Source organism: Pyxicephalus adspersus, chromosome 5 (assembly GCF_032062135.1).
Source record: "Pyxicephalus adspersus chromosome 5, UCB_Pads_2.0, whole genome shotgun sequence".
In the NCBI taxonomy this organism is placed as follows: domain Eukaryota; kingdom Metazoa; phylum Chordata; class Amphibia; order Anura; family Pyxicephalidae; genus Pyxicephalus; species Pyxicephalus adspersus.
This window is the reverse complement of record NC_092862.1, coordinates 62,184,216-62,197,133: the sequence shown is the minus strand read 5'-3', so window position 1 is coordinate 62,197,133 and position 12,918 is coordinate 62,184,216. Positions and strand designations below refer to the sequence as shown.

Here is a 12,918-nt window from a genome sequence, read left to right as displayed (position 1 = left end):
GCTGTATTCTTTTGTTTTCTTTTTCCTTTTTGGGCCTGACTTTCACATTGTTAAGTGATTCATTAACATACAAATCACTAGTCTTTTAGAGAAACTGCCTTTTGGAAAGGACCATTTAAAAGGAAGGCCATTCTTTCCCAGAACTTTTTTTTTATTGTTTGTTTTTAAAAGGCAGACATTTAATTTTTGGTTAAAAATATAGATTCAATGCTCCTTGACAATAAAAATTAAATGGGTTAAGAAAGGAAATGAAGTTAAGGAAGTATTAAATCTGTATTACCTTTTTTTTCCTGTGTGCTAAAGTTTTGGAATTTTTACCCTATTGTTGTTTTGTCAGAATGTCTCTGACAAAAGCACACAGTTCTATTATCTTTTTTTATATCTGATCCATATTCCTTTGTCTGGGATTTACTCAAAGGGGGAGGTGTGTTTACTGGAAGTTACTCAAGGGGGGGGGATAGGTGTACTTAATATTAATAATATTTTCCCATAATCTGAGAAGGTCCCCTCACTTTATTCACACCTGATATTGATAATATTTTTTTTTCTCTTTCATTATCTAAGAAGATTTCCCTGTAAAAAATACCTGTAATTAGAGTTAGCCCACAATAGTAAAATATTACCAATTTGTCATAATGAGTGTTTCAGTTCTTCACACTTTTATTGATTGTTTGAATATTGTTTATGAGCAACTTCCCAATGCAGTTCTATTATATGCCATATTGGTTAAAGAAACTGAGTTAAACGGATCAGACTTGTTTATGAGTACAGATATACTTAGACTGGTGAGACCTTAGTGAATAGTGAGTGATATAAATCAGTACCATTGTACTTAGGCTACCATTGCCTGAGGCTAGCCTCCACTGAGGACATCTTCCTGAGACACACTTTTCTGGATTTGCTTCCATGTCTGCTGCTGGATAAACTTGTTTTGCTTCCCTGCAATTGCCTATCAATGTGGCCTCTCCCAGGGAAACAGGGGAATTCAGTGTACCTGAGTGCCGAAGCCTTGAAGTATGTGCACTATTGCGGTCTGCAGCACACGGTAATATTCAGTCCCTAGCCCGGGACTCTGCCAGGCTAAACGCAAATTCTTGTAAGGTGTCTGCTTCACAAGGTAATGGCCAATCCCCAGCTCGGGATCCGGCCAAGCTAGACACATATTCCGGTACACTGTCAGTATTGCTGATACAGCACAGATGGGGAGGATGCACAGCAGAAGGCATGCAAAGGGATTGGCAGGCATACTGCCAGACTGATGAAAGGTGTGTAAGTCTAATGATGTGGTGATGGCTACAGGTAGTGTATCTGGTAATATAGATATATAGATAATACAGTATAATCAATGTGACAGGTCTCTGTCTTATGTCTTAGTATTTTTTATCATTTACAACAATAATTCTCAAAATATTATTGACATAAGTTTCTGAAATGCCCAATAGGCCTGACAAAGGCTTCTCCTGGATGTGACATGTGCTGATTTTAATGCATGTGCCCTAAGTATCCTTTAGGAGACAGACGGATTCCAAGGCCTACCAACGTACAGCTCTGAGTGTCTGCAATCAAGAAATACTTCAAAAAAAGGCACAGAGTGCCCATGCCTTTGATGGGCTTGATTGATGGATTGCTTGGGCATAAATCTTTTAAATCTATAATATTGGACTTTTCCACCACAATCATGAAAATTATGGACTGTTTAAGAAAGAACAATAGACTGCGGGGAACCACCTAAGTTGCCTCTCTCTTTTTACCGTATCAGAAACTTAATTCTAACTTTCAAAGAAAGTTTATTGCATATGCCAATAATTGAAGAACTGAGAATAATGAAGGGAATCCAGACATAAACAATAATGGTTCTCGTGTGGCTAATGCTTCGATAGCCACAAGCGGGGATCTGTTGTTTTTTTTATTGGTTGTTTTGCCTTGTTTTCTTAATTAAACTGTTTCAGTGACTAGCTATTAATTGTGCATGAACCTTCTTTAATTGAATATCTATATGCATTGATAGGGGATATAATTTTCATATTTATGCAGATAAATATTCCTAAAATACAATAGATAGTAAAAATGACATTTAACCAGAATTATTTGGTAATGTTGAAGACATTGGTTCTTCATGAAAGTAGCTTCCTCAGCTTAGATGACAGTGTCAGGAACATACCTCAGCATTTGTCACACAAGTAACTTACTCGCCAGCTGCTGGCATTTGTAAAAGCACTATGTGCAGATGATGTCACATTGCCAGTTTAGAGCAATCATGCCTCAACTGGGGTGGGGGTCCTTAACACATGCTGTCACCCACAAATAATGCCATGTTAAGACTCATCACAGACCCTTAGTCAGCATGGGATTGTATTAAACAATTAGATCAGGGTGGTTTCACAATCTTTAATATATGTCATCTTGCTCCGGGATCCTCCCTTGACACATGCCAAAAGGTATTTGATTAAGATGACTGAATTACACAGGTTAGTACAAATTATAACTATTGATTATGGAAAATGCAACAAGCCACATCACAACAAGAGAGGATCAAAGAAAGAAGGGTAAACTAAATTATTTTAATATCTGTGACCTGTGATGAACAATTTACTACAACAAACAGAATGACTATTCCTGTCATTGGGCCTGATTGTTTTCCAAGGCTGGAGAGGATACACTTTTATCAGTGAAGCTGGGTGATCGAGCAAACCTGAAATGGTTTTGGTCCTGGATTGAAAACATTTGCTAACAAATAGGAACTTTAATAAATCAATTCCAGGTTAGTGGAATCACCCAGGTTTACTGATGAATGTGGTTCTTCTCCAGCTTTAAAGAACTTTATTATATCTGGCCCATTATTTTACTAAAAATTTCACCAAGGTACATCAATGAAATAAAGTACAAACCTTGTTAAATGTCTACTTAATTCATGAACCTCCATTTCTGTACTTTTAAATTCATTCAACTCTTTTCGTATGGCTGCCTGCAATGACAAAAAAGAAAATGTTGATTTATCCAATTTTCATCAGATTTCTATTAAAAAGAAATACCGACTAACTTATGCAGGTAAGTAGAAGTAAAAGTAAATATAACTTTGTCATGTTTTGTAACAAAAACACTTTTGTTTAAATGGGACAAAAATTTATAATAAAATGTTTACTTTTTTTTTTACCATAAAACCACTTATGTATTACTATACTATCCTAAGTAAAGTTATCACCAAATAAAAAAAGCCTGTAGTGGAAATGAAGAAAATGGTCTGGTCTATAAGGAAAAAAAAAAAGGTTAATCTTTAGACATTGTTATAATAGAAATTGTCATCATATTACTAAATTGAACAAAATATTGTGACATTAAGTTTACCCTATTTGTTACTCAAGTTTTTATTTAAATCCCCTGAGGCATACCTGCCATTTCACAGGTGCCAGGCTCAATCGATGCCAGAAGCTATGGTTTCAAATGAATAATATGTCCATCATACATATGAAAATACATCATATATCATGACATATGAAATGCAGACTTTTAGGACTAGATTATAAAATAGGCAGTCAATAGTGACTGCAAAAGACTTAAATACAGGTAGTCCCCGGGTTAAGGACATCCGACATACGGACGCTTCCTAGATACGAACGAGGCTTCCCTGCTTGTTCTGTGCTGGACAAAAGCTTGACGGGGAAGGGGTGGTTTGCATTTCTTGCAGAAGAAATCTTTTGGTAAACACAGCTGAGGTTGTGCGTGATCTTAACCACCCGACTGTTAAACCCGACCTTGGTTCGGGTTTATCAATTTTGCAAAAATCGATAAACCCGAACTTTTCTCACTATTTAAATCCCCTCACTTACCTGGTCCCCGCTGCGATGATTCGTTCTGTTCCAGCGTTGATCGTTAAAAAAAAAAATACTTACCTTCTCCCCGCAGCTCCTCTGGACACGTCTTCTTTCTTCATCCAGGGAGTGCAGTGAAGATCACCGGGGTTTCCCGGTGACGTCGCTGCATGCTTCGGTGGGGGCGGGAGGCGGGGCGGGAAATTCAAAATCTTTTGCATTGAACTCAATACAAAAAAGCTGTATTGAGTCCAATACAAAGAAATCCTTATATAATATATATATAATTGTATTATATACATATTATATAAGCTACTGTACAATCAAATTACATTATACACTATTTTTTTTTTTTTAACTTTTTTTTGAAGATTTTTTTTTTTTATGTTTTATAAAAAAAAATTTATTATTAAATTTATAAAATTTTGGACATATTTCGGTGAGTTATGCGGTAATTCGGTGAATTATAAGTAATTATTGAGTAATTCGGTGAATTATAGCCTACAATCTAAAATAAATTTCCATGCAAAAAAATTACCACTTTTTGAATGGAAGTTTGGAAAGAATTAGAATACCCGGCGTTCGCGTACGCGTCCCTCGGCGATTCCTGATGATGTCCGTGCATGCGCCCATCGATTGGGGTCGTAGCGGGAAATTCAAATATTTTGTATTGGATTCAATACAAAGTCCTGTATCCAATCCAATACAAAATAATACAAAATATATTTATGTGGTTTTGTCTATATGTGACGGACACTAGGGAGGTGTTTTAGAAAAATATATTACTATACAGTATACCAAATTATCGCATTTTCAGTATTTTTCATTTATTTATGTATTCTTGTTTAAGCTGATTTTTGTGTGTTTTATATATTTTATTAAAAGTAATTTTTTTTTTACATGATTGTGTGTTTCAAACATTTTTTATATTCATGATATCTACTAGAACCCTGTTCGGACATATTTCTGTAAGTTACAGGTCTACAATTTAAAAAAAAAAATTTCATGAAAAACGTGTACCGCTTTTGGTACAGAAATCTAGACATCATTGTAACGCCCAGGAGGTTAAGGACTGAGCTTTCTACAGCCTCTTGTAACTCTTTAATGACCAGGACAAACTCTGAAATTGTTTCGTTTTGCATATCAAAGCACAGATTGCTCCAGAAATTATTAAAGGTCTAGGCTCCATAAAGTTTTTTTTTAGCTTTGTTTGTGATTAATTCACAGTGAGGATTTTATACAGTACCTGACACTATGCTGTCTAATAAAATGTTGAGACAAACATCTGTCCTAATTGCATTTAATACAATTATGTACCTGTTCCGACTTACATAAAAATTCAACATAAGAACAAACCTACAGTCCCTATCTCATATGTAACCCGGGGACTACCTGTAAAGGCATAAGTATACCAAGATATAAGAAGCTCATTCTTATAGATTTCATAATTATCTGTATGTCAGGGATAATGATTGGAATTCTAATGCTATCTCAGTGCTTAATTTCCACTAACTCCTTTTTTTTTAATCCCAGGAGCTGTCCTAACTACTTGATAACTTATCACCAATATTCTATTTTCCTACAGTAAAATACGTGGATTTAACTAATTTCAAGTTGAAATCCCATCGATGGTTCACATTCACAGGACATATTCATTTCGGCTTAAATACAAATAAACCCTAACTAGATGACATTTATTCAGCTAAAGCACTAATAACAAAAATGTTGTTTTCATCAATGTTTTATCCTTTCTATATCTCAGTGATGTTGCATTTCTACTGCTTCCCTTAGGCACTTTCTGTCAACATGAATTCAATCCAGTGTTTGCTGTACATCTTTTCTATGGACTAGCTTCCTCATCATGACAAATGTGCATCAGCTACACTACTTAGTTATCACCACGGTGAACATATGGCAGGGTGGTTATCACCCCATAACAGGAAACACCTGAACAGGGAGACCAGGGTCAGCAGGTATTCTTTTAATGAAAGTTTAATTTTAAAAAATATACTAAAATGTTTTTTAAAATAAAAGTGGGAGCCCGTATGATATATAAATTGGCATGTGTGGATAAACATTAGGAAGATGTATGTAAATCAAAAACCCCAAGAGAGCACAAAAAAGTGTCTTTGTTAATGAACTGGCTGGCAGATTTACATTTCAAGAGCCTACAGTGCTGAGTATTTCCCTGCAATTTCCATGGCAATACTCTGTTACTTGAGGAACATAAACTTTGTTAACCCATAATAATGAATTTGCTAAAGTTACAAACTTTGTCAGCGGCTGTGAGACGTGTCCATGGCTTATCCGCCCTCCTGTCGTAATCTTGTGCATCTGCTACCTCCACATAATCACTGAAACGTATCAGGATCTTTTTCTCACGTAACTCCTCCACTGTTGGCCTCTGACTTAGCTGTAGATGTCAAAATAAAGAAAATATATTTTTAAACGGATCAATGTCACATACATTTCAGACAGGAGCTGGAGTCTGATGCTAGATACAGCATGGGTATTCTCTTTATTATTTATTTAGGTAACTTGGCACCTGCCTTGTGTGCATTACTAACAAGTCTCATAGCAGAGATATGTATTACACCTCAGTTTCAGCTTCATCCGTCATCCTTTCAGTACACAAAATTGTCCTAAAAATGTTAGATACAATCAACCTACATAATTTAAAAGGATCTATATATTTCTATTTCTTTCGTATAGTGGCGGTATATATTCTAAAAATAATATATTGTTAACAAATGGCTTGACATAATTGGTATCTGTCTCATGTAACATTGACTTGGCTATATTCCACAACATAGAGATGTATTGAAGTCTTCCTGTCATAAAACACCAGGTGCTACACTTAGGGCCTAAATGCTGGAAAATTAAATTATACATACAATTATCTTGAAGTAATAGACAGATGTTTGTAATACTAACCTGAGTTGTACAATAGAAGAGCTTGCTGGAACAGTGTAACTATTATAACCTTTTAGCGTATGTCTTGTTAGTTGTTTGCCCTTGCAACACCAAGGGCCTACCAAACTAGCTGACACACAGTAACTTTGTTTTTTTTAATTAATTAAGCATTGTATTATGAAATTATATACATAGGACATTTATACTTCAGTCTTACATCTTGAACCCCTGTTCAAACACTGGTTCTTTAAGAACCAATGCAGCTGTGAGAATGGTTGAGCAGCTGGGAAGCTCCCAGCTACCAGGAGTTGCTCCACTAATCTAAGCAAGCCAAATTCTATTCTGCCAATTGTTTAAAAAACATTAGATTTTAAACTTAAACATTTGCTAAGAGTTCATAAATTTTAGATAGTGGACAAACGTATAATCCTACCTTGCGTGTTAGCCTCCTCTTTATCTCTCGTTTTTCTTCCTGCTCTTCTTGTTCATTACGAGCTGTAAATTTGTAAATATTGAGAAAGTCAGTGAAGTTTTTAACCTCCCTAGTGGTTCATTTCTTTCCAAGTTTTATATGTTTAAAAGCGGTACATTGTTTTTCATGAAAATTTATTTTACAGTATAATATAATAGTATGAGTATAATAAAGTTTGAAACACAAAATCATGTCAAAATAATAAATTATATAAATTAAAAAAATCTATATATATAAAAAAAAAAAAATTTTTTTTAAGTACCTAATATACTCATACTAATAAATATACTGTAAAATAAATGTTCTTGAAAACAAGGTACTGCTTTTACACATTTAAATCCAAATGTATTGCATTCAATACAGTTATTTTGTATTGAATGCAATACAAATGGATTTTGAATTTCCCGCCCCCGCCGGCAACGTACACACGCACCGACGTCACCGGGAACTCCCCGGTGACTCTTCAGATGCAGAAACCGGCTGGAAGAAGAGAGAATAAGACAGAGATCGCAGCGATGTACGACGCGGGATGCCGGCGGATCAGGTAAGGCTCTATTTACTATTATGTCCCATAGGATTACCTACCCTGAGTGTGACTTGGGGTTACCACTTTCAGCAACTTTTTTCTACCCCGAGTCACACTCGGGGTTACCTCTAGGGAGGTTAAAAAACAGGTCAATTTGAAAATTTCTTTAACGTCCTTTGTTTCTCAGTAGCAGAAAAATTAGAAAAAAGCTGACACAATTGTTATATTGTGCTGGATTGCCAGGTTACAAGGTTGCATTGGGTTCATTAAGCTGGGTAAAAAATAAAGGACAGGTATGCATTAAAGTGCATCACAGTGCTTCAAAAATGATTAAAAGCCTTATAACAAGATAACGTTAATTAACGTGGGCTAATGCCACCCATACCTGAAGGGACTTTATAAACAAATATTCAATATTTTAAAAAAAGATATGAGAATGTCATTGTTTTGAATATTTACATGCTCCAAGTAGGACAAATTACTGATCACCATATTTGAAACTGCTAAGCCTTGTGACTGCACTTTTAGTACTCTAAACAGCTCAGAAACGTATGAACTACCATGTAGAAACTCCAGGATAACCACTGAACCTAATGCTTAAAGTGAACTCTCATATCTGTTCTTTCTTTAGTTCACATTTCTGTTAACTTTTAACAGAAGAGTTAGTATTCTTAGCTTGTATGCACTGTCTCTCCTGCAACCCCTCTGTTCCAGCAATGTAGCCTCTGGAAATATTTTACAAAGAGTGTTAGATGCCTGTGTCCCTTACCATGTAACATCTTTTGACCTAACAGAAATCACAGGTAGGTATTGTAGTGATGCAGAGCTCAAGAAAAAATACCCATACACTATTAACTATAACAATGGTAGGGACAGTTAGTGACATGACTATCGACTGTAAAAATTTGGTGCTATATAAATTCAAGATAGTAAGATGATAGTCGCAGGTTTTATGGAGCAATTTCTCCATAAATGGACAGCAAAACCACAGACGTTCTTAACTCTTAGCAGCTTAGTTGTTAAAATGCACATTCTCATTCTGGAAGGATGCAGAGTTACTGCTGGAAGGGAACAAGGGACGCTTTACCTTGTCAACACATACAACTGTCAATTACAAAAACTAAAAATGTCTCACAGTGTTTATGACAGTTGACATTGACAGTTTAGTGATAAATGGATACAGCATACCGGGATGGCAATATGGTGCCTGCAAACACCTATGATCACCATAAAACGTAATAGATACCTGCATGCACTGATCATAGAAAAATAGAAAACAATGTCCATACAGTAAACACACAAAGTGATACAAAACTTACGTTTCAAAATATTTCTTTGTTCCAACTCTTCGGCTGTGGGCCTTTGGCTCAATCGCCTACGAAAAAAAGTAGAAATCTTTTGAACCATTTTTCCTGCTGATTAAAGTCGTGTAATGCTTGCATTGTAATACTTTTCTGAAGTTTACTGTAAGAAAATAACTTGCAGACAGGAAGTGGCATTACAATGTACAAGTTAACATTATCAGACGAAGAAGAAATTTGCACAGGTTATTAGGTCATTTTGATTTAAACCACAAGTGATGTGTGAACACACTGCCTTTCACCATTTCCTTTTTGTTACAAACATCCAGAAATGAAAAATTTCACTGTATGATTAACTGGAATAGTGAATAGTGAGTCATGAGAAATAGTATGTGAACCCTACGTGAACCTTTACTGTATGATCTGATAATCACCTAACTCCTAATAATAAAAATTCCTATTTAATTGCGTTGCGTTTATTAATTTTTTTTTTTAGGTGTATGCATTTAGGCAGGTGAACAGTAGAAGATGGAAAGCTTTGTCATGTCCGTCAATGCTTGTCCAACTGATCCAATATATAAAAAGTTCAGGGTTGTGAGACCACTGTAAAAATTTTAACAAAGGTCACCAGAAGTTTTATCTCAAATGTGGAATGTTATTGTTGGTGATCTACATCTATAAGCATGTTAAAGGATACAACTGGGATAACTTACTAATAGAAATATAGGTTTTTCATTTAGCAAATGTAATTATCTCTTTTAACAAATACTTAATTTAGTTTACTAAATAAGGTAAGCTCTGCAGACTGATGAAACAAAAATCCTGCTTTTTTTATTTTATAGCACATGATTAGGTATTCTGTTCAAAGTGAATTTTTACTACACCCACTAATAAAAGTAAAGAATTCTTTTTAAATGTCAGTTTCTCAGTTTTACTGCAATCCTATTGCACAGCTTTTAAAGCAGAACTTCACTAATAATATTCAAAAATAATAAAATAATAAAACTGTGAACATGCAAATGTCTACAATAAAATAAACTCACTTGCCTGTCTTCTTTGAAACATAAACTGAGCAATGTACATAGTTTAAAGTACATTTTTGGCACAATTCATTGCCAGAAATAAAGGAGTCTTGTGTATATGCAGGGTGTTTTGCAATTCTGACCCAGTCAGTCAAGAGGGCTCAATGATCAAAAACACAGAGTACAATGTTTGTGGTTGGTTACTGGATCGAGAAGAGGTGAGTGTACTTCAATTAAAACACAAGAATGTTGTGTACAGTGAAGGTATGTTGGCATGTCACTAACTTAGCATTAATGTAAGATTGTAAAATGTGGGCTACCTCCACACAGAAGTACAAACTTAAACTTGAGTTTAAAATGATCACTGATACTGCTCCCTCCACTTTCCTTCTTTTGGTTACCTTTGCAGGACCCTCAATAAGGCACTGCATTGTTTGTTGTATTGGATCTTATGTTAATGATTACCTTTTCATTCTGTATTTAGGTACCAAATTTGTATGTACACAACTTGTATTCCTGCATTTTTTTGTTTATTTCATAATTTCTGTATATTTCATCTTTTTTGTTTTAAAAAACTTTATTAAAAAGAAAAATTAAAGTTTAAAAATGGACCAATAATATACCATTACAATTTAAGACAAAAACTGCAACTTCTTTTGTGAACAAAACTTGATATTTAGGTTGCCCAACACATAAGAAAGTTGAAGGAAGTATTTGTGGATGAGCATTTCTCAACTTTATCAGGCCATAGCTAAATAAGCCTGAAACAGGAGACTGTTAAACTCCTATTAAACAATGGGTTGATTTTCTAGAGCATGCTCACTTTGGAAACACACTACACTTCTTTTGTCAACCAACCCAAATAATAAAAAAGCATAACAACAGTATAACAATACTTTGGAGGTTGGATATAACAATTTGTACAATATAAACACATTTGGTAGTAGAGCATTTATTTATTCAGGTCTATACACTTGAAATTTTACATTTGAAAGAAAAAGAAATGCAAAGGGGCTGAAGTCCAAAAGAAGGATATAATAAATCTTTGGGACCAAACATGCATCCAGTAAAGAGTCTAACCTCCGTATTTGTTCCAGGTCAGTGTCAAACCTCACACTTCTATGATTCTATGTTCACATCCAAACTAAAAGGACCATTTAAAGGAATCCTTTGGGCACTGACCCCGTAGATACTGACATTGATGACTGTCTGAATATGAAAGTTCTAAGGCGGTAATCTGAACCCACACTACTTCAGAGGTCACTGACCCAGACCATACATATAAGGGTATTGTGTCCCAAAACCAGTAGTTGAGTGTTTATACTTAGCCATTGACTCAAGTAGTAAAGAATGGATGAAGAATATGGCTCTAGAGATTGCACTGTCAAAAGGCAAGTCAACAATGAAACCTCTAGCAAAAAAATCCTAGCAATCCTATAAAAATTCCATTGCACAGATTTATTTCACTGGCATTTCTAAAAAATAATCTGCAGTAATGATTTGCAGACACTTTATTAGTATTCACCAGAAAGTTATTTTCTGATTGACTCACTGGCCATGATTTATTAAAGCTCTCAAAAACTGAAGACACTTTCATCAGTGCAGCTGGGTGATCCAGCAAACCTGGAATGGATCTGGTCCAGGATCGAAAACGTTTACAAACAAATAGCAAATTACTTTTTAGAAAATCTATTCACCCAATCACCCAACTTTACTGATGAAAGTGTATCTTCTCCAGCCTTGGAGGGCTTTGATAAATCAGGCCCACTGATACAGAATCAGTTTGTTCCCCATCTCATATCACTCGTATTTTAGAAACATCAGTTATAGGATTTTTCTCACTAATTTCACTGCAAGATGCCTGGTGAAAGGCCATTCATTGCCACCTAAACATTGCCTACCTACACTGTTTTTGTTTGCTTTTTTGGGAGGAAATGCAGTAGCATATTTGTTGCCACCCAAACATTGCCTACCTACACTAATTTAGTTTGCTATTTTAAGAGGAAATGCAGTAGCATATTTGTATAACTCCACATATTCAGGTTTAACCCATAGGTATTACAACGTGCAATGATAATGATGATGTGACCACTGAAAATACTGTATTCTGATCATTTGATACATGACATCTTATTCCTAATAAGGAATACTTCACTGTTCTATTGAATAGTATTGAAAATGTAATAATAAAAATTGGTTGTGTTGTTACACATGATGCTACCTTATAAGTTTAGTCCCAATTTGTTGCCGAAGTTCTAGCCTCTCTTCATCTGTCTGCATGGGAAGGATGTTCTTCTCTTCCAACTCTCTCTTGGAGGGTCTGTTGCTTAACTTTATCGCCAGCGAATCCTTCCTGAGGACCTTTAATGCCAAGGAGTCTTAAAAAATAAGATGATTGACACCTAAATATTTGTAATCCTAAATGTATTGTCATGATATTATGGGACAACATTGCACATTCCATTAGTCCTTTGTTTTGATTTTACACACAATATTTGGCATATTTCTTTAACTAGTGTGAATTTAGTTACATCTATGTGCTCTTTATACTGTGAGAACCTGTGCATACAGGCTTTGGATTTGTGCTAATGGCATCAGTTTGACCTCCTGAGATGGATATGCTCCTAAAAATTTTGACATTTGACCCACAGTTGAACTTCTCAGCTCTATCAAGTGGGTTTTGTATTTCTGTAGACTCTCTTGCCATTTAACCTGCAGCTATTCCAGAGTAACATGTCTTTCCTATAGTGCAGTGGACCATATTCACCTATACCTAAACCTATGCTTCAATAAAATTCCATGAATGTATTTTGTATGTATTCTATAGGTAAAAGCTCCTTTAACTTTTAAGTCAGAATTTTAATTACACACATTG

General features: G+C 35.1%; 1 protein-coding gene across 7 annotated transcripts in view; it reads right to left on the bottom strand.

Annotated features, from left to right (window-relative positions):
• PHACTR1 (phosphatase and actin regulator 1) overlaps positions 1–12,918 on the bottom strand; it is a 182,210-nt gene that overhangs the window by 5,498 nt on the left and 163,794 nt on the right. For all 7 annotated transcript variants that reach the window (XM_072411703.1, XM_072411702.1, XM_072411707.1 and 4 more), the window contains 5 exons: positions 12,265–12,421; positions 9,040–9,095; positions 7,156–7,217; positions 6,082–6,222; positions 2,889–2,965 (listed from right to left, as the gene is read on the bottom strand). In XM_072411703.1, the coding sequence (XP_072267804.1) occupies positions 2,889–2,965; positions 6,082–6,222; positions 7,156–7,217; positions 9,040–9,095; positions 12,265–12,421 (493 nt within the window). The remainder of the gene's footprint in view (positions 1–2,888; positions 2,966–6,081; positions 6,223–7,155; positions 7,218–9,039; positions 9,096–12,264; positions 12,422–12,918) is intronic.